Source organism: Larimichthys crocea, chromosome III (assembly GCF_000972845.2).
Source record: "Larimichthys crocea isolate SSNF chromosome III, L_crocea_2.0, whole genome shotgun sequence".
Lineage (NCBI taxonomy): Eukaryota > Metazoa > Chordata > Actinopteri > Sciaenidae > Larimichthys > Larimichthys crocea.
The window spans coordinates 51,433,837-51,456,126 of NC_040013.1; the positions used below are offsets into that span (position 1 = coordinate 51,433,837).

General features: G+C 43.8%; 1 protein-coding gene across 2 annotated transcripts in view; it reads right to left on the minus strand.

Annotated features, from left to right (window-relative positions):
* The window catches only part of cux2b (cut-like homeobox 2b), a 91,356-nt gene that overhangs the window by 53,206 nt on the left and 15,860 nt on the right, over nucleotides 1–22,290 (minus strand). For both annotated transcript variants that reach the window (XM_019264369.2, XM_019264370.2), the window contains exons 2-3: nucleotides 3,192–3,302; nucleotides 239–286 (exon numbers count right to left, since the gene is read on the minus strand). In XM_019264369.2, coding sequence (XP_019119914.1) covers nucleotides 239–286; nucleotides 3,192–3,302 — 159 coding nt within the window. The remainder of the gene's footprint in view (nucleotides 1–238; nucleotides 287–3,191; nucleotides 3,303–22,290) is intronic.

Here is a 22,290-nt window from a genome sequence, read left to right on the forward strand (position 1 = left end):
ATTCCTCGCCCTATCTATCAAATCATTCATTCCAGAGGCACGGTCATCTGCGCTGGTCAATGTATATCCTGCTGAGTGTCTCTTGTTTCAGTAAATTATGATGTTAGGAAATCCATCAATAAAAATGCTTCAACTACTTAGCCATTTCCTGGATGTCTATGTTTTTATCTTGCAGAATCTCTAAATGTTTCATATATCTACAAAATGCAAAAAAAACCAAAAAAAACATGTGACTCACCTGGGCCTGAAAACTCTTGAGAACAGGTGCCACCATCTCCCGGACTTCCTATGTACAGACAAAAAAAGTAAACTCAGCCTCAGCATTTTCTATTTTGCAGATGCTCCACCTGTTTAGGAATCAGACTGAGCACACACGGCTCCATAGAAATGAGGACTGAAATCTTTAATGTTAATGGATTCTTTCCATAGCTCCCACACAGCATGTGTGTGTGTGAGTGAGGTATGTTGTTATGGGGTGTGGGTATTAGTGGTTAAACCTAAAGGGTTTGAGTGGGCATGTTTGAAAAGTGGGGCTTTCCAGTAGCTTGCGCTAGAGCTCAGAGATCCAGACTTGTGCGAGCTCCAACAGCCTCAGGTAAAGGGGATTGTGCTGCCTTCGGTGACAGCCTGATCCTGTCTTAAACGCCTGTATTATACTGACAAGATTACAGCACTACACTACATACTCGGGCTAAGATAGGCAGGCAGCATAGCTGCAGCAAATAGCCTGAGGGCTCATTTATAAAATATAAAAATATTCTCTTTGACTTCAGCTTAGATGTCAATGGATGATCATTTCAAAGAAGATGATAAAAAAGGACAAAATCATATCAGTATCATTCATAGATTTAGCTTTTCATGTATTCAGCTCAATCCACCTTAATTGCCATTTTGCCTTACAAAAGTAAGGTGGAATGAGGTCTCTTTCGACACATTCGAAATGTAAAGATGACTATGAAGAATAACGGCGAACATGAAATTCATTTCTTAATGCTCAAAAATAGTAGTGTACGTCAAATATCATGACAGGATTAATACTTGAAACGTTTGCATATTAATTGATCAGCTGAGGTAAACCGACAGAAGCAATGATATTGCTATTAATTAATTAATGCTATTAAGAGAACATCTCGGCTGAATTCAGTACGAACTGTCACTGCTCGGAGTACAAACAGACATTGCTCTGAGTAGCCCCATTTATATTTGTACTCAATTCTTTTGTCAGAGGGAAAAAACAAAAAACACACTGAATTTGGAAGATATCCACTTCATTTGGCTAACTCATGCTGCTGAAGCCTCATATTAGCTCGGGCTGAACTTTCGAATGCATTTTGGCAAACAAGAAGAGCTGTGGACTTTGTCCCTAATCTCTTTCACTGGAATCACTTAAGAAAGGATCTGTTCACGGGCAGAAGGGGCAATTACAGCATACAGCTGTTTCAATGTACGTACAGTACCAGACATCAAGTTTGGACACACCTTCTATTCTGTGGTTTATGGTAAGATTAACACTGAAGACATTCAAACTATGAAACACATGGATCTATGTGCTGAACAGTAACATTGTAAATATGTTTTATTTTTTTAGATTCTTCAAAGTTCTGCTTTAATGACAGCACCTGGAATGATTTTCAATTAACATTAATGTGTTGTTCAAAGGTAATGTTGACATACAGTGAATAGCTCTGTTCCACTAATCCATATTATGGCAAGAACTGTTCACTTTTGTGCCATATGTAGGATTCTGATGCATTTTATGTATTTATTTGATGTTTTTATTGTTTTTCCAAATGCTAATAGTCCATCAATTCTCTCAGTTTTGTCTGTCTGTTGTCTGTCCGTATATTATATTCATAGTCACTGTTTTCTGTTTTGGGTCTTTTATGTTGTCCATTCTTCATGTTGTGCTTCTTGCAATCATAGATGATGTGTTGCAAACGGATGAACATGTAACACAGAATGGTTGACTCATTGGTTGACAAACATTTAACTCAACAAAGTGGTACGCTATCTAGAAATGGAGTCCGTTCCCACCAAGTCCAAAGTCAGAGCTAATGTTAGTGCAAAGCATGTGAAATATTTGGCTTGATTCCTAACATAGACAAATTACTAACTAGCAATCTAACATAGCAAAATATTGTCTTGGATGGTTAACGTCAGCTAATTTGCCCAGACTTCCAGTGTTGTTGTTGGCTAAAGGAGTGATTTGCGAACGGCAATCTAGTTAGTATCATGGAGCCAGGGGTGGACATAGAGAATGGACAGGAACACTGTTCTGGAACTTACGGTTTTTAAATCAGAAATATGGGTTTGTTTTATCTCATTTAAGAACATAAATGGTTCAATACAAGGCTATTCACAAATAAAAATGAATGATCACTACTTTGATTGAATTGTGGGTATTTCATTCAAATTTAAAGCATCTGTGGTTCGGGAGTTTTTGGAGCCGGAAGTAACCATATTTGGACGAAAGGAGGAGCTGGTGGGTGATGTACTGCGAGTTGGACCGTGCTTGATTTTGACTTTGTTTTCAAGCTGGAAAAAATGGTGACTCACCTAATTATGGCATACTTGTATTACATCTAAAAGAATACACAAAACATTTGAGGCGAGAAATGTCGTAACAGAATCTTACCATTTATAAACAGCCAATTTTGACCCAGGAGGACAAAATGTATGCTTTCAAAAGTCACGTTGAAAAGGCTCAAGTGGATGGCTCATCTTCATTAACATTTGTCAGACTATGTTTAGTTAGAGTCCTGTTCCTTGGGGGTTTTGGAGAGACACATGTTCCCATTACATCACAGAAATTTGGAGAAAATATTAGCTACCAATTCTGACACCAGGATAACTTTTTCATAAACTGGGGCTTTGGCTTTGGAGTTCAAACTAAGCAGCAAAGTTGTGCTTACCTTTTGTAAATGAGCCCCCTGGCCTCTCATCACACTCAGCCAGAGGCTAACGTTACTACAAGGCCTCAGCATTTAAATATTAACTGAGCTACCAGAGAGGAGGGGGAGGAGGAGGGCTAACCCTGACTTCTCACAAGTGTTGTGCACCGTTGATATACAATAATGCAGATTTTATAATAAATAACTCCCTGTACAAAAGGTATATGCGGGGGAGATCCAGACAGTCTACCTGCTCAAGTGTGGATGAGGCGACTGGCACATAGAGTATGGGGTACTCACCTCAGGGACATTTCTCTTGAACTCCCTGCTCAGCTCTATCAGGTGCTTGTGGGAATGTTCACTCTCCTCTTGTCGACCAGCCAGCTCAGATGCTACAGAGTTTAGCTCCCTCTGCAAACACACAAGAGAGAGAGAGAGGGAGAAACGGTGAGTGGAAGAAGAGAGTGGAGAGAGAGACGACGGCAATTTAGGGAGCCCGCCAACGCTCATCCAGTAAAGCTTAGAGTGTACATAAATAAAAATACACTGCTGAATATTAACAATGCAATCCTTCATGATCTCACAGCAGTAATACTTACAGCTAGCCCTGGCCCATAAATAATTAAGCCAAAATAAATCCAATGCCTACAGTAGCAGAAGGCCTTTTAGATAATCAGTATTTGAAATAATCAATACGCTTGCAACGGCGGTAGAGTGCCAGTGAGAGAGTGGGGCAAGAGGGAGGGGGGGTAGAGAGAGAGAGAGAGAGAGAGAGAGAGAGAGAGAGGGAGGGAGGGGGGCAGAGATCGTGCAGAGACCCAATGACCTGACAAACACCCTTGCAAACAAATAGAGCTTCTTTCTGAAATGAAAGGCTGTTTTTTAAGCCCGGCCAAGACCTGATTCAAACACACAAATGCCTCGCTTGCTTTCGTAATTACCACAGGTCAGATCTATTTTCAGCCTCTTTTCAATCTCTCTCCCATCGCCTGCACCAATCTTTATATTGATCCGCACAGATTTTCAATACATGACAGCAGCCTCCATAGCTTTAACCAAATTACCCTTTTTTTTTTTTTTTTGCTACAACAGCAGCCCCAATCGCTATTCCGTTAATGTTTCTGCACGTTGCTTCTTTACATGTTTGCCAAATGAGAGCTCCACCCCGGCAACACATCTGATCCGCTATTCAAACCTGTCTGTGCAGCAGGCCCTTCATCAGAACCTTGCATTCATGCTGGACTTAGCTGCACCACATGCCATCCGCAAAACCGATATTATCGATCAGTCATCCAATTCCCGGCTCTTTCAGCAAGCAGGAAAAAAAAAAAAAAAAAAAAAAAAAAAGATTTAAACTCTATTCTCCTGTACTGAGGAGCCGCTGGAAGAGACAACTGTGTATTCACTTCCTCTTCATTTTGACTGCAATTCGCAGTAATTGATGAGGATCTTCTCTTGTAACTGCTAGGTTACAATATAAAAGTGGAGTAGGGGATTCAATTACCATTGCGAATTTATATATGACGCCGGGAAATTAAATTGACTGTGTTTTAATTAATCTGCAGTCTTACTTAAAGGCAATTTAATAAATCATCACACAAGGAGAAAAAGAGAGAAAATGGAAGGGTGAAACTTCCACAGCGGCGGTCTCGTGGGATGGTGGCAGCCTGTCGGTCAGAGAAGTAGGCCGTTAATTGAAGGGCTGCCGGTTCAAGTCCCAGGATTGACGAGTCAAAAAGTGGATAAAGTAGAACTGCATGTACAAATGTCTGGTTATGTTTTAAGACGGATGAGCAAACTTAGTAGATCGGCAGAAAAAATTTATTTAAAACAAATTTCCTGCATTTCTACACCACCTAACGTCTTAGTCTAAGTTAAGAAACAGCTATCTGCAGTGTGTTTACCATCCACTACATACTGAATAATAAAATCAGCAGGCCAGATGCAAAATATTATTTAAATAGCAGACCCTTTGATTTGTCTTAGTGTTTCCCATAGGAGTTTGTGAGACTGTGATGGGTAGACCTTGGACCTCTAGGAAGGTCTGGGGTCAATTTAATCATAAGCACATCGGTCCTATAGATATAAATGGTGATGACACAGCAAAAAAATGTCACACCCACAAAGCGTGGCGAACAATATGAAGTTTAAAGCTGTAAACGGTCAAAACACAAACTAGAGCATAATATATTTGAACCATCGAAGAAATTAAGTGGTCACGTATGTTGAACTGGCTAAATTATTAGAAAATAAAAAGTATGCTGGATCAGGAGGGGTTTCTCGCAGGTTTCTTGTCCAACTTTACAGTACAAAGATGTAAGCCTTTGGCCAAAAATAGACCTATTTCAACCGAAAACATTTTTGGGGCCGAACCAAATTGATGGATGATCACGGGACATCGCCATCAGCTTCAAAGGGGTTGCAATACGTAGGTTACTTACACTGATAACTACAAAATTAGGTTTGTAAGAGCAGCTGGTACTGTAATGTCAAATGATGTCGTGTCCTTAAAAGGACAGGGTGACGTTATTTCTCAGTGCGTCACCAAACTAGTTGGTAAAGGTTAAAGAAAGATTGTGGTCATGGATAATAAAATGTGATGTAAACAGAGTTCAACTCAAAGTTGGAATATACAAATATTGCAATACTTTCATCAGTCACCACTGTGTTACATCATTCAGTGATAAAGACATCATCTGAATTGAAAATCTTTGAGATTATTACATTATTAAAAGGATTTGGCAAATTCGTTGAAAACACCAAACCACCCAGTGTGTTAGTCCGTCTCTAAACACCTTCCGACTTCCCAGGATTCTTTGTTCCTGCTGAAGTTGTTAATCCTTTACAAAATGGGTCATGAATATGCTGTATACTTTTATTTTTTTAAAAGGCTCAGCAATTTCCTAAAACTGCTGGACACTATCGTTTTTAGAAATCATTCCTCATAAATGTATAAGTAGCACATTTGATGGGAACTATTTTAAACTGTGGATTGATACCCTGTTTGTTACAATAAAAAGTATTAATCAGTATTCATTGATTCAAACTAAACTACAGTGCAACAAAGACAGACAGTACGTCATTGAAGGTCTGGTTCCATTGAAAATCAAAGGTTAAACGTACAAAGTATCCAAACGTTCGATTGGTTAGTGGAAAAATGTGTCATTCTTGGTAAATCTTACTGTCACTGAAAAAGGCCACGGCTGTACAGGATAAGGAGACAGGACTTATAAATTCCTGTTAGTCCTTACAGTCCATCTGGGATGAGCCTTCCTGGAGATTAGAGAGTGGGCTTTCAGAAGCTGGCCAACCTCCACTAGATTCAAATGGCCCCAGACCAGCTAATCTTGCCAAGAGAAAATTCCTCTAGAAGTGACTTTGAGTGGATTTTATAAGTACTTGAGATATAACAGTGTGGTGATTCTAAGTCCGTCAGTGCTTCAGTGGCCTCGCTGTAGAGCTGGGTTCACTTTTTATTGCGGCTCAGCTGATGAGAATGGTGAGTACTCATGCTGTATGCAAGCCAAACACTGCTATCATAATGGCATGGTTATTTTGAAAGCACCCCCACAGTTTCTAGACCATTACGAGGGAGGGGAGCCTGGGCAACAGCCCATCAAATGAAACCTACTGTCTGTCTTTCTGGAAAGAAGTGAAGCAGAACAGACTGTTTGCTACTTTGGTTGTCTTGCTCAGATTGATGATGGGAGGAACTCCACAATGTGGTGTTTCGCAATGCGATCTCGGGAGACAAAAGATACTAAAGAAGATTTTTCCTCTGCCTCCTAATCAGATGTGATCCATTTCAACCTCCAACCCAAGCACCTTTGAGATCCCTGATAAAATTTACTTATCTCCCTCCATTATGTCGAGCTCTATCCCTCTTTGTGAAATCATTTGCATGAACATGTAGATGTTTCTGATGATTTTAACACTTGAAAGGGTAAAAAGGAGAGTTCAACTCGCCGTGCAAAGACGAGTTAGTCAGTAATCATTTGACAGGTTTTTTAAAAAAAGACGATTGGGACCAAATTTTCAGTGTGTGGCAGTCAGGTCAATACAGAGCTCCTGTCATTAAGTCTCTGCCAGTCAAACATCCAGCCATAATTGATGAGTTTCCCCCTGGGGAGGGCGGAGCTGTCATTGGGGCTGGAGGGACAGGAAAGAGGGACTTTGAGCATGGAAGCAGTCATGGCGTGCTCAAGTCAATTTGCGAGGGGGAAAGCAATCTTGGTGACTTCTGAATTACAAACAAAACAAAGACTACAAAACAAAAAGTTCACTGGCTTCAACAGGACAGCCTTGACGCCAGTCAGTTAATACAGTGATTGCCAGCCTTTTCTTTTCTTGAAGCAGAGAGGTTGTCCAGAGATAAGAGGTCACAGAGGTGTAGTCTAAACTGCTTAGTCTATGATTTTTAAAGAGTGAGGGAAAAACTGTATGATTTTAAATTGTTTTATACGCAGACATTTATATAAGTTATCCAATAAGTATGTTATTGTGATTTTAACATGATGTGCAAATCTAATTTTGACAACCTCAGAGTGGGCAAGGCCTTGTGCAGCTCCTGTGAGCTTTGGCGCCCCCTAAATGGGTCGGGACCCCACATTGGGAACAAGAAGCAACCAAGAAGCTATGAAATAAAGCGTTTGCCCATTTTCGTATTAGCCATAGACATAGCCATAGTCTCCGTCACAGAGACTACCATTTATATTTATACAGTCTATGGTTGAGTTCATGCACTTGAACGTCAATGAATTGCTGAATACCAGGAAACCATGACACACATGTCCTTTGGCATACAAATGTAGGCTCTGCCCTTCTGATAGTGACCAAAAATGGTCAAAGGGTTATATCCTGCATTAAGTGTGTTGCAGCAAAGACTACAAAGAGTGGTTCCTTCAGACTCTTTTGGGTGAGGGTTAAACTAATCAAGAAAAACAAGAGGCCGGCAGTGGCGACAAATCTGTAAAAGGACAAAGCGCTGAGGATTATGACATAAGCTGGTTGTCAAGTATGGTGTGTTTCATTTCGATGATGGGAGACAAGTTATGTCTATTGTTGGCAAACAGAGTGTAAAAAGTCTAATAATCAAATCCAGTAAAGACAATGGCGTGAACAAAAAAAAACGAGGGGGGAGATGTACTGAAACAATCTGTGCGAGTGCGACTGTTTTAAGTAAAATGCAGGGCTCACTAATGTATTGTGTTGGAGTAGATTTGACATTGATTCATTAAACCTAGCTTGTCTTGATTACATCTGTAGTGGTAAGCTATTTTCCGGCCTTTCACAAAGACAACCCATGGTGGAAAATGTTGACAACTGGGAAAAAAAACTACCTAGGTACTGCAATGAGGCAGACTGAGTCAAAATCACTATTGTGTGCACTGGGCTTGGACAGCACAAATTAAAGAGGAAAAAATAGGGAGGAGGAGGAGAGAGGGGAAAATGCAGATGGGGTATTATTTTTCTTTTTGTATCCCATCTAATTGCAATCATAGGCAGATGTCTGAAAGTGTGACAGCATCAGCAGAATTGCTGCTGAGAGCACAGAATCTTTGTCTAAAAATAATCAGACATTCTGTGTGCTGCTGTTTGTTATAATGGTAATCGATGCTGGAGGCTTTGAATTCCATCAATTTATAGATCCACTCTGTTCTGCCTGGTGACTGTACTGCCTCACAACCCCCACTGCATACGCACACCGATGCAAACACACACTTGCACGCAAGGTCTCGCACAAAAGAACGTGCGGGCACATACATGTGTACGGGGGGGGACACATGTGCGTTGCCGTCCACACACACACGGGGGCTGCAGCAGCAAAGGCAGCGCAGGGACCAGCGTGTGATTAAGATAAGTGTGGTTTCCTTTCGTACATTCCTTGTCGCCTCCTATTCTCTGTGAGGCACAAGATTGTCCATTGCTGCCTCAGATTAGCCCCGCATCTCAGACGCCACATTTGAGGGGGGGGGGATCAATAAATCAAATCACCACAATCAATGGCCTCAATCACTGCAGTGTAGTCTGGCCTCAACATTATTACTGGCAACCCCCCCCCCCACCCTCTCTCTCTATGCCATTGAGGGGAAAGAGGGAGGGCGGGAGGGGGTTTGGTGCGGGGAACATTGGCGCCTGTCCATATGAAAGATCCAACATGAACGTTATCTGGCATCCTTGGGCTGAATATCAGTTAAGGACAGAAGAGACAGACAGAGTGTGTGTGTGTGTGTGTGTGTGTGTGTATGTTGGACGGTCCAGACTGAGGGAGCTGGACGTGGGTGGAGCCTCTGACCTCCATGACCCCAGCGCTATACGAATGTGAGCTGAGCACGCAGCCTCTGACAGGGAAGGACTGTGAGGCTGCTATCACCTGGCATCTCCCTCCATCTGTTTACCGCCGACTGCTGCTCCTTCACTTTTACTCTCCATCAGCTCGAACTGCTCCAATTCACACCACCAGCACGCTGCTGTTGGACTGCGTCACACCTGGGTCAGACGCCATTTGCATAGAATTCGTGGCGGTGCGATTGCTGGGTGGAGTTTTACCCCCGTTACGAGTTAGAAGAAGGTCAATGTCAATCACACAAGAAAACTACAAAAATCACAGCCAAGTATTTCATACAGTTATGAAGGTTTAAATGCTACGTTAGCCTGTGTGCTACTCTTTGTTACCTGGTGCTACACGGGTTAAAAAAGGTGCACAATGCAGTGTTTTGATTCTTGACCAATGAGGTTGTTTATTATGTACAATTATGCTTTGACTTATAATGTGTCTGTTAAATTTGAAGCTATGACAGGAGCCTATTTTAGCATAAAGACACAGCTGATCTGGCTCTGTCTAAAGCTACAAAGATCTACCAAGCAGTAACTTCAAAACTCACTAATTAACACGTGATATCGTCTTTATTTCATCTGCAATGCTAACACATTAAAAACACCCGCCGAATTCCTGGAGTCTCATAATCACCATCAGAGTTTGCCAAGCAACCGGCAAAGTCTTCAGGAAGTCACTGCTTCCAGTCAAGAAATAGTCCCGCGCACAAACCCCCCGCACAACTGAATAATAAACAAACGAGATATAACAAAGTAATTATTGAGCTAGCTGGAAGCAGGATCCTTTCTCATTTAAGGTTCATATTTAACTGATATGACTAGTATCCATCTTCTTGTTTAACTATGAGAAAGCAAATCATTTTCCAAAATGTGCAACCTGTTCCATAAAAATGAAACAATGTCTTAGAGAAATCCATCATCAGAAGTTACAAATGTTCACGTTCAAAATTATTCGATTCAACCAAAAAACTGGTGATTTTAAGAACTTTAAGAGAATTCAAGAGTGAAAATGATCTAATAATTCACATAAAAAGCAAAAATGAAATGAATGTTCAGATGTTTTGAACAACAAATGTTTTTTTTTCTGCTTCCCTATTCTGATAATTATTTTATGACCCCTATTCATTAACTAGCCACCCTTTTTTTCTGCCCCCCCAACACTTATGCAACTGTTCACTTTGCAGATGCAATACTGACTGCACACTTCAGAAATATGTAGGCAGTGTATAGATTGCGGGGACTTACGAACAAGGAAAATCACATTTAATTTTGACACCTCTCTAAACTCTGGACTGCTAAGTCTGATAAATCATCCAAAATAATTAATCCCCAGTCAGCCGGGCTGTCTTCAAATGGCATGCTAAATCTTACAAAAGGAATGGAGAAGCGTGTGAGCGTTACAACCATCAGCAAAAGGTGTGACTGGTGTTGTCAGCCATTATTCGTCATACCCTGCTTCATTTAGAGAGTTTTTGGCACCTGATGCACCAGAGCACATCCTACTTGTCAACACTTCTCTCTCTTTAATTCCAACATGCACACTTGGACACACATGCGCACACACATTTCTTATTTCTCACTGATATGCTGGTAACACATCTTATTATGATCAGGGAGGCTCTGGTTCCATTTATTGTCAAGTCTTGTTCAAAATAAGAGGTTATCATGAAAACATCTTATTACAGCCCTTTCAAACAATCCTGTATCCACTCACAATCCAATGAATAACTTTAAATGTCCTCCAATTAGAAACTTCAAATTACAATCTATGACTGAATGCTCCAAACGAAGGCCAATTACAACACCTTATTTATCATCATTAAGGCCGACCATTGTTCTGCTCCTTTCAAACTCTGTGGTTACAATCAGGGTGTCTATTGTCATTGTGTGGTACATGCAGGGTGACTAATTACACAGTCCTATGATTCATTAGCAGACTAGTGGGTTGAAACCTGAGAGAAGACATGATAACCTCGGTCGGCCAAATGATCGGCTCAAATGGAGACGTGAATGTGGAAGAGTGGGAGCGAGGTTTCACTAGCCAGGAATGTTAAAGACAGACACAAAGACCTTCCACACTGAAGTTTTTTTTTTTGTGTGATGGGAGAGGTGATGTCGAAATCAAAGTGAAACTGCACCTCCAAAAATTCTGTTAGCCCCCCCCCCCTCAGCGAATGTTACAAATGCAGCAGCGGGCCTGCACAGGCGGCCACTGTAGTCAGAGCCGGTGGAGCTAATGTGGAGATAACCAGCTACGAGCAGCTACTGTGACCCAACTGGAAACTCAGGGAGTCCAATTTTGGCGCTGTGTGGCTCAGAGAACTCTCCCAGTATGCGTGGGTGTGCATGGGATCATCATCAAGGGAAAGGCAGTCCCGTGGTGCTTCTACAGTTCTCAGAAGCACAAGTTGTTAACCAGTAACCAGAATACTAAGTAGAGGGTTAGCAAATAAAAGTGATCAGCATACATTTGACAGAAGCGTAGTTTCAAGGCTTATTTCAGGACTCCCATGTCTGATTAAAAGGACATTAAAACACTTTGTTTCTATATAATAGTCATGACGTAAATCAGTCCCAAACAGCAGCATTTAAGCATTAACCTTGCAAGGTTCAGGGTGATTTAAAGCAGTAGCTGAGCCAGTGTCAACCCATCAAACAATCTTTATAAATTTGTTTTTTAAAAGAGTCAATATTAAAACCAGTACTGATGTGTTTCATCACAGTAAAGTCATTAGAATTTAGTCTCCTGCACAAAAGATGTGTTTAAATGTGCAGTTCCACTTTACACAGTAATATTGGGGACAAGGTTTGTTTTCCTGTTCCTTTCAAAGCGGGAGAAGAGGAGTGCACTGCGGGGGACTTGTTTCTGTGAAGCTTCACCATTGAGGTCAGTTAGTTGGGAGAGGAGAAAAGCTCCAAAGATGCAGCCATCACCACAATGGCCCACTTTCACCTGAAACGACGAGCTGTGGAGCGACGCAACACAGCTAACCTGCGATTGTTTATTCTCTCTTAAGAAATGTCAATCTGTTCGCTCTCAGGTGTGCTGCTCTTCCTCTTGTTTTTGTTGTTTTCTCCCCCCTACTCTCTCCGTTTTCCCTTGTCGATTGCAGCGAGATCAAAGCAACGCCGCTGGAAGAATCTGAATATTTCAGGTGTGGAGAGAGGGCTGCATTTCACACCACCTGTGTAGCGCTGAGAGACAGGTCCCTCCTCTTGCTCAGACTCAGTTAGCGGGGCCTCTGGGGGCCCAGCGACATAAACCAGGGCCACCTGTCTGAGAGAGGGAACACTCCTTTACCCTCCTTCTCTCCATCACACTTTCATTTTACAGCATTTGAACCAAAAATAAATGAATCTAAATAGAGTGGTGAGAGTGGGAATAAACCCAGCACTGACAACAAGCAGCTGAGAGCTTAGAGCGGCGTCACAAAGGCTCCGAGATCTGGCAGACTAGTTCCACTGCTGCAGAATGGGAGCAGCCACTTGAAAGGGCAGTTTATACATGAATCATTTCATAATTTGCCCTCTTCTGCCTGCAGAAGTTAGCTTTCACATATTATATGTTGAGCCTGGTCAAGAGAATCTCCAGGATTATTTCCTGCCAGAACATGTGTGTCTGTGAGATGATTCTCATCACATCATCAGGGCCGCCATCTCTGACCCAAAGCAAATAAAAAGCATCCCTGATGTCCGCACAAGCTTTAACAGTTTGATGTAGCTGCTCTCCTTGGAGGGCTGTGTTCCTTGACATGTGTGCATGTGTAAGCACTTGTGCAAGCGTGTGTGTGTGTGTGCGTGCATGTGTGTGTGTGGATGTGTGTTCAGGGGGGCGTGGAGCAGGTTCCACACTACCAGTTCCCAGCCATGTCTCTCAAAAGGGCCGTAAAGTCTTTACAGCAAATTCCTTACATTCATCTGTGTCAGAGCACTCGGCACACATTAGGCGTTTACACGGGAGGAAACACAATCTATTTGATGCTACACTGCCCACACGTCCAGAGCCCTCCTCCCCACACTGGAGATTCACAGTGTTTAACTTCCATTTCATATTCCGAACAGGCAAGCAGACAGGCAGGCAAGTGCAGGGAATGGACTCCATCTTGCTGTAAATCAGCGTTTAAACACCCGGCTAAATGTAATCTGGAAAGAGTCAACAAGAGGCCCTCGCATTACGCTGCCCGAGATATTTGTTTTTATTTATTCTGGAATGTGCAATTGATTTTTGTTGTTCCCCCCCTAATGATGTATGCAAACGGTGAACCGAAAAAAGTCACACTTCATTTTTTTTCCCTTCCCGGCTGGTGCTGCTGCTCCCCATCTTTTAGTATCAGTGGTGCTTATGAGAACAAGTGGAGGTTAATCTAGGGAGCGGGTCATAGCCGGCTCTTTGTAAATGTCAGCTGGGAGATCCAGGCCTTTCTTATTACCACAAGACGGATGTGTGACTTGGAGGTGTCTTCTCCCCACTTCTCACCGCCATCACGGACCAACCCCCAGCACAGAAAACCTTATTAATCAATCGATTTATCGCCATAAATCAGGCCAGGCTTTGATTGTATCAGCAAGTCATGCAATCAATCAATTAGTCAGGACCTTGCGGCCCAATTTGCCTAAAGAAAGATGAATGCTCCCCCACATCATCCATTCGGTTGTCCGTTTACCCATCAAACACGGCTGCTGTTGACTCCCAAGCCCAACATGCATCCTTTTATCGATTTCTACAGATTAAACTTGCAAAGGTATCAAAGGAGACTTAACTGACTGGGAATAATTCTTCCTTTCTCATTTGTAGTGAGCCACGCTCTGTGCTCTGCTATGAAAGTGTCACCTCGTATCATGGAAACAACACAGAGTAAATATTACAATACAGGACGAAGTGATGCCTAAAAGTAACTGGACCCACTCTGAGAAACATGGGGCACAATGGGACAAATCATGGATTATTATCAGTCAACCCTACCCAGGTTTATATGGCAAGGCAAGGGGGAGTGAAGGGGACTGAGCAAGGAAACAGCTGGATGAACAAACTGTGGAAAACATATGTATAATGACATATTTGTTTAATATTTTATCACAACTGTGAATTCCAATCCACATTGTGACACCAGCTGCCTCGGTCCAATGCCTCCCATCTGCAACTCGGATGTCTCAGAGGACGGGCTGGGAAACTTTGGGGACGACAAAAACCGACAGGAGCAAGTAGAGCACGACAGAGTGGGCTGCCGGAGCCTCGGCGTGCTTCTCCCCCAGCGGCAGGTTGGAATGTGGCAGACTGCGGAGCTGCTGTGGAGAGGAAAGAACACCGGCGGCTCCCCGGGGAGAACGTCTGTGGTGGAATTAGAGCCCCACCAGACTTGGTTCTGCTTCACACCCTTAGACCCTGCTGTGTTACAGCCAGGGAGGGGGGCACCGAGCTATCTGTATGGGGGCTTTACAGTTCTGCCCAATCTCCCCAAGCCTCACCATGTAATTAGAGATAAAGACAGAGGGCTCAGCTACTCAACCCCAATTCTCCCAGCTTCACACAAGGCTGCCCACCCATAGCCCCCAGAGGAACCCCTCAACACTGCCACTACACCAGCACCTGTGTATGCTAGCTGGCAACAAAACCCTATCATCTCCCCTTCACTTGTTCCACAGACTAAACACGTGAGATACCGCGAGGTACAGCACATGATCGTGATTGATTGGCGTACGAATATGGAGTGTCCCGAAGTCGCTGCGCCATGATTTGTGACGGCAATGTGCTTTTCCTTACGCCAGACTCCATGTGTGTGTCTGAGAGGCTTCATATTGTGAAAAAAAACTCTCAGGTAAACAATAACCACGGTAAATAAGTAATTTTTCTTCATATCTACCTCCTCTAAAACTTCATCCAGGCAAGGGGGGTCGGGCGAAATTTAGAAGATAAGGCAGAGGAGGAACTCTCGACTATGTTCAAGAAACACAAAATTATACTATGGAGGGATCCATTATTCATCTCAGATACATTTTTCATTTAAGAGTGGGCTGGATATGAGCAATGATGAATGCATCGCCCAGGATGCAATTTGTATGTAAAATAACAGAAGATTACAGAATATGTTTTAAGTGCAAATGCAGTTTGTTGCCATCTAAGTAGAAAATGCATTCCTACAAAAAGGAAGAAGACCTGAGCCCCATGATGCCGCCTCATAAAATCACTTAGCCTATAGCTAGACCCCTCGCCACTCCTTAAGTGTCCATAAAGGGTCACAATAAGGCTCAAGCGATGAACGAGCAGACAAGAGTAGATTTTCATTCATATAATATACACTACGTCTTGGCAGGCTGTTTGAAAATGTGGGCTAAGTAAACCAAATAGCTAAGGCTAATTCAACTTACATCCGGCTCAGTAGCACGTTTTCCTTGAAATCCAGCCTTCTGCAGTGAACACGCAGACCGTGCACTGTTAGATACGTGTCTATGCGCAAGTGCACACAAACATACCACAGTCTTTCACTGCCTGCCAGGCATCCACATGTTCCTCTCAGGACTCGCTCCCTCCTCATCAGCTTCAGTCGGTGCACACCGTTTCAATTCAGTGCCTCTCAAAGACACACAAAGAGCCTTCCCCTCCATTCACAGTACAAAGATTGAATACAGCCTCCTAACACAAGACATGCCCACCACAGAGCATGTAATACAACTCATTACTGGGCACGCAGGGTGCAGAGGGCTGTGATGGGAGAGACAAGCACAACAGGGAGAGAACAGGGGGGCCTTTTTTCGCCAACATCTCCATCTTTTCCTCGCAACCAACACAGCTCTAAAAACCAGCCTTAATAACTAAAGCAATCCCATTGATTTTTGGATTTTTTTCCCTCTGAAACAAGTCAGTGGTGGATTTGAGGAGAAACCCAGAAATACTTTTTAACACTTTAGGTGAAAGTGCCACAGAGCCCGTGAGTATCGCTCGTTTTATGACGGAGGTTAATTCAGGTCTCAATTGCGACTTCCCCTTCTGCCTCTGCTAAACTGTGGTTGACCCACAAGCATACTGTGTCCAATCACAAAGAAGCAGGGGGACAGTGTATCTGGGTCAGCCACATTGATTTCAGCCCTTCACTGCATGGCTCTGGGGTCAGGTTTTGTGTGCTGACAAGGAGGCACTGGGTTTGGTTTTGGTGCAAGCAGAGGCAGAGAGTTGGGAAGCTGCGTTTGTGAAGTGGCATGGGGGGGTGAAGAAGGACAGTGAGTCCGCTAATCCACCACTGCACGCGGCCTTGTGAACCTTCCCTAACCTCGGGGCAATTACATGACCCGAGGCAATGCATTATACACATTAAAAAGACATAAACTTCAGAGCGTTTGGAGTTTGGAGCACACAATCAATGGGCCACAGGTGCAAACATTTTCTGCACTGCGATGCCAGTGTAAAGGCCCTTTTTTTCAGTTGAACCTGTTTTTTTTTGCACTGTGTTCATGTTAATGTCAGCAATAATAAAGACCTGCAGCACAAGAAACAATAAAAAAAAAAAAAAAAAAAAAAAAAACGAGCACGAGCTGGAGACAGCTTTTGGAGGTGGGCTGGAAGCAGCGTGGGGAGTCAGGAGAGAGGGCAGGATGTGAGGAGTCTGTCAACTTCTCCCTGTCTGCTCTCTGTGTTCGCTCGCTTCAGACTGAGGGGAGCAAATGGGCCTAATTCACACTAGCTGTGTGTGAGTGTCTCTGCTGTCTAGCAGCGTGAGCGGGAATTAGATCTATGGTTTGTAGCCTTCATCCCTTCCCAGACAGACTTGTTCCGGCTCAGAGGCGCTGCCTAATCCGCACCTCTCTCCCGCTTGCACTCCCGGAAAATGACTTCACACAGCTGCCTCAAACACCCAACGCAGCAATTCTCGTCTGACTGAACTCCCCCTTACTCAAAAAAAAAAAGAAAAAAAGAAAGCAGACCTCCCATAGCTCATTTAACATACCAATTCCTCCCCAAAGCCCACCCTACCCCCACCTAAGAGATGAAAACAACAAGGAAAACAACTACAGTCTCACTTGATAATTTAAGGGCCCTTTTTCTCCAGAGAGTTGTCAAAACCTGCGGTACGGTGGAAGGAATACAAAGAGAGAGGAGGTACGCTGGTTGTGCTGTGGCGAGGAGTCGGTTTTAGAGATCGCCGCGTGTCCAAATATCACTAACCAGGTGGGACGTTTAGATGCTGCACAGGTACGTACGTCACCGAGGGTGTTATCTAGCCTCGTCTCTCGCTGCATCCCACCAAGAGGATGAGAAGTGAATCAACGTGAATGTCAATTCACAGCACAGAGGACTCTGGGAACACAAAGCCGAGCGAGTTCTCACATTAAAACCCAGATCTTGGCCAGGTGGGTTTCTTCTAGTTGTTGTCAAGGACACAATCATACTAGATAGACCGGGTGCTGCTCCCAGGCACAGTGGCTTATTTGGGTCATGCAGGGTAACTCTGGATAATGGCAGGGCCACTCAGACAAACACTTCAGCCTCGAGGACAGGAAACTGAGAGAGGTCCTCCTCATACACCAAAAAAAGCCCACCTAATGGCTTTCATCTGTTTCATGAATACCCCCACCTACCAGGCTGTGCCACAAAGCCTTGCACTTCTTCACCTGCTTTTGTCCTTTCTCAGAGCTACGACGAGAGCAATTTCCAGATCCAGATTCCAGAAGCGACGGTTTTTTTTGCTCTCCGGGGGGAAAGTTAAATTAAGTGTGGAGTATTTCAAAAACAGGTTGGGGAAAAGTTAAAGTAGAAACGGGCAAACGGCGTCTTCCATGTACTCAAATTGAAGCATTTATAAGCAGTCAACTGATGCTGCGAGGAAATGCAGTGTAGTTCTCAAGAACTCCTTAGGCAGCAGTGAGAAACAAGTGATATTACAAGAAAAGGAGAATGATTAAAGCCTAATATGGCATAGTAGAGAGGGGAGAGAGAGGTGATTTATCCCTTCACGGCCTTTTGACACTAAATTAAACTGTTGAGTCCATTCCCCCGTGCCAGCTAGTTATCTTTCCAGGCTAATTTAACACTATAATTTACATTCCATATAAAATACATCCTGATGTGGTGCTGTCAAGGCCGTACATCATTTGCAGAGAGTGCTCCAGTTTCAGTGAAAAGGACAGAATTAGATCATATTCATGATGCAATTAAACACTTCAGTGGGAATCGATGTAAAACCGATGAGCCCTGAAAACAATGCATATGGCTGAGAACATTAGAACACATTACCTACCCTTGGATCCCTCGCTCCACAGACGCAATTTAAAATCCTCCACCACTCCACTCTCCGTCTCTCCAGATTCATAACGCACAGCGATAATAAATGAATTTTTCACAAAATTATTCAACTACTAAATTGCCCATGGTAACTGAGTATCAGATGAAAGTGATGTGAATTATTAAGTAGGGAAACTGTTTGTTCTCACCATGGGTGTAATAATCGGCCAAATGAGAAAGAGAAGGGGCGCAAGAGGGGCAGGTTACAGTAAAGGGAGATCTCATAATAAACATCAGTGTTGATGTAAAAATGGGAATACTCTGTCTGCCGCCTGGGCCTCCAGCTGGGTTGATGGTATCGACCAATTTCCCTAGGGCAGTAGTGTGGGTTTTCTTATGGATACAGAGAAGAGAACATTACGAGGCATTGCTGCACATTCTCATGTAAAACTGGCAACAGGCCCTCTGGAGCTGGCAAGCCACTGCAACAGCCAGCCAATGTTACACCATCTCACCACATTTTACATAATCAGACAGACAGGGCAGCAGACCACACACTCACACCGCTCCACTCCAGATCACATCAACTACCTGTCACCCCCCTCTCCGCAGACATCAGACTCACTTTGATTGGCTCAGAGTTGCATATTAACACGAACCCAAACACACCTATAGCAAAGCCAGCTACAAAAATACACCTTGAAAAATCTTATTTTCATCAGTTACCGTCTGACTTTTTTTCGATTCTTCCCAACAAACACGGTGTTTGGTTATCGAAGCCCAAACGTGACGATAGTAAGAAAGTAGACAAATGTAATGAAATTCAGAATTTAAGAGCCATACAGGGGGGGGGCAGAGGTGCAGCAATTTGTAACCATTTCTGACAGTATGAGTTGGCCTCTCCAACTGAAACAGTAATTATGCTTAATGGTCCTTTAATCTGTCCATCAGGCGGGAGGTGAGCAGCCGGGTCATTCTAAAGTGCTCCAGGCGTCACAGTGTATCAGGGTACAGTCAGAGGGGTGAAGTGCTCCACGAGGAGTGCCAGGAACGCTCGCTTCAGCACACAACATCAGCAGGCCCTCCCCTCTCCAACACACACATTAGTCAACACATCACACACCTACTGATTGTCTCCGGCACAAAAAACTGCTTACAACTGGATGCGAGCGAATGAGCGAGGAAGAGTGTGACAAGTTTGAGGCGATCTGACAAAGTCCTGATCATCCCGGGCGTTTGATGCCAAACTCTGCGTTGTGCTGAGAATTCTGAACTATGGCATCCAGCTGCTACCCTGGCGCTCTGCCATCACCATTAATCTGTAACTCTGATTTTCACAGGATCGCGACTGGCCAAAGTGGGGTTGGAGTTTAGCTAATTCCAGTACACGATAGAAATCCCAGGTCATGTGCTCGTACATACCTCGACGGTCATGCATGTCTGAACACCGCTTCACCCCCCACATACACACAGACAAAAGCTGGGGCGGGAGAGCAATCCAAGCTGAGAGATGGCACTCCCAATAGTAATAGCAAAGACACAGGGTCCATACCAAAACAAGGGTGAACAAATAGTACCTTTGTACCCAGAGTCATTTGTACTCGGCTCAGGCGCATGGCTATCTCAGAGCGTGGCAGATAGAGCTACTAGTCCCGGCTATGCATCTGCACTTGTGCTGTATTTGTTATTTTGGACAAGCATTCTCCCTCACCATTTCAGTGGCCAAATAGAGAAGGGGGAGAAAACGAATCACTCCTACACCTACTCCTGTTGTTCCCTCAGCTGTCAACACTTCTCACAGACTTCACCCCCGCCTAGCCACATCGATACAGAGAAGTGACTGCCGTTTGCTTTATGATTGCCTTGTTTTATTCTCTCGGCCGGGCTTTTTCTCAGCCCCTCACAGCTCTAATCAGACCGCCTTGCCCGGACAACAGAGCCATTGTCTCTTTAAGTGAAAGAGGCAGAGGATCAGTGAATCCCTTTCCATTTTCCCGCTTTATTAGCCCAGCGGCACACTACTGTTTATACTAGTGGGTATTCTGTGTTTGCTGAGAACAATTACAGTATGACAAATGATCCGTCAATGCCATCTATCAGGCCAGAGCTGACAGGAATCCTATAGACAGGGCAGCCATTCGTCCCCCGCTCCCCATCTCTGGGGTCCCATGCTTTAGTATCCATGACAACGTGCAAGCCACTTGCCACGCTTGCCACTTCACAGTGAGAGATGAGTGCCCGTGAGTGGCTTTGAAAATTAGCCTTTGACACCCCATGTTCCACTGTGCTCCCACCCTCCTAGCCTACAGTCCAGCCCCTTTGGGGGGGACGGGGGGGCTCTGATCAGCCCCAGCTTCTTCTTCTTTTTATTTTTTCCACATTCAGGCTCACACAAACACAAAAGGCAGGCAGACACATCACATAGCTAGGCGCTACCATAAACATACCTCCGTAGGTCTCATGGTGTCAATTTTATTGTGTCTGAGCTATATGATTCTCAACATTAACCTCACAGCTACATTACCTAGCCAGCAATGGAAAAGAAAGAGAAGCACCAACATGGCCAGCCTCCATAAAATAGGGTGAAAAAATAAAATAAGAAGGTTGAGAAGTGCCTGAATGCACATGAGCTGCCAGCACATTATCAGTCAGAGCCGAATGTTTAACCTCTCCTTTTTCCCATTTCATGAATGACTTTCTGGAAAAATTATGTCTCTGCAAAAAACAAAACAACAACTTTATGCTGGAAAGTATTTCCAAGCAGGAGCGGTTCAACGTGTTTCACCTTTTGGCTTAACAGCACAGTAACAGTTGGGTGTAGTGGGAAGGGGTTTTAAAGGATGTGCAGTACTTCATCGCAATATATTTAATAATATCAAGAGGTCAGCACTGGAAACATGCATAAGATGCTCAAATACATATGCAAAAAAACACTTGCCAAAATCGTACAAGAAAAGTACGAGAGCTGTTGTGGGCCAAGTTACAATTCCCATTTGACTCGCAGACACACCTCTATGGGGTTGTGTTTATGCCATAAACTACACTTGGCAGCTGAGGATCACATTACTACCGTGAAAGAAACAAACAAAGCTGTGCAAACGTGGTGCACTGTCAGAAGCAACAGTTTTAACGGCTCGTGATTAATCATATTTGGAGGAACATTAAAGGGAAAGGAGGAAACTGGCTCCAGCACTAGGAGGTAAGGGTGTCAACTGATATAACCCACCACTGACATCAAGCAGAGCCAGCTAGCTCATTGATGTGGCAGCGTCTCATTTTCACCAGTTTGGAAGCAGACAGTTTTGCAGCGCCTTGCGGTTCTTAATTATCTTCCGACTTTGTCTAATTCAATCAACACAACTCAGATCTGGCTGCGAAATGGCACTCACATCCCCTCAAGCTCAGCAAGTCAAAAAACACTGAATAAGTGGAACAGTCAAACTGACAAAATGGCATAGCACATGAGAAATAACTGCTGTTTTATCTCCCGGTGCTGAGACCTCATCCACAGAGGAGGGAGAGGGGATGCAGGGGGAGGCTGAGAGAGAGAGAGAGAGAGAGAGAGAGAGAGAGAGAGAGAGAGAGAGAGAGAGAGAGAGAGAGAGAGAGAGAGAGAGAGAGAGAGCGGCCAATCAGCTTTTTGTTTTAAGTTACAAGGCTGCGTTCCGAGTGTGGGGGGGCACAAGAGTCGAGTGGTTTGATGACGCTGCAGATGTTGCCTGAGCAGTGTGAGGTCACTCTGTTAGCTGAGACTCTTCAGGGTCCCCTTTCTGGCCGACTTAATATCCTGTTGACACGACGGCGTCTGACTATGTCAGGACGGGTGCGTGCAGCTTCCTAGCAGCTATG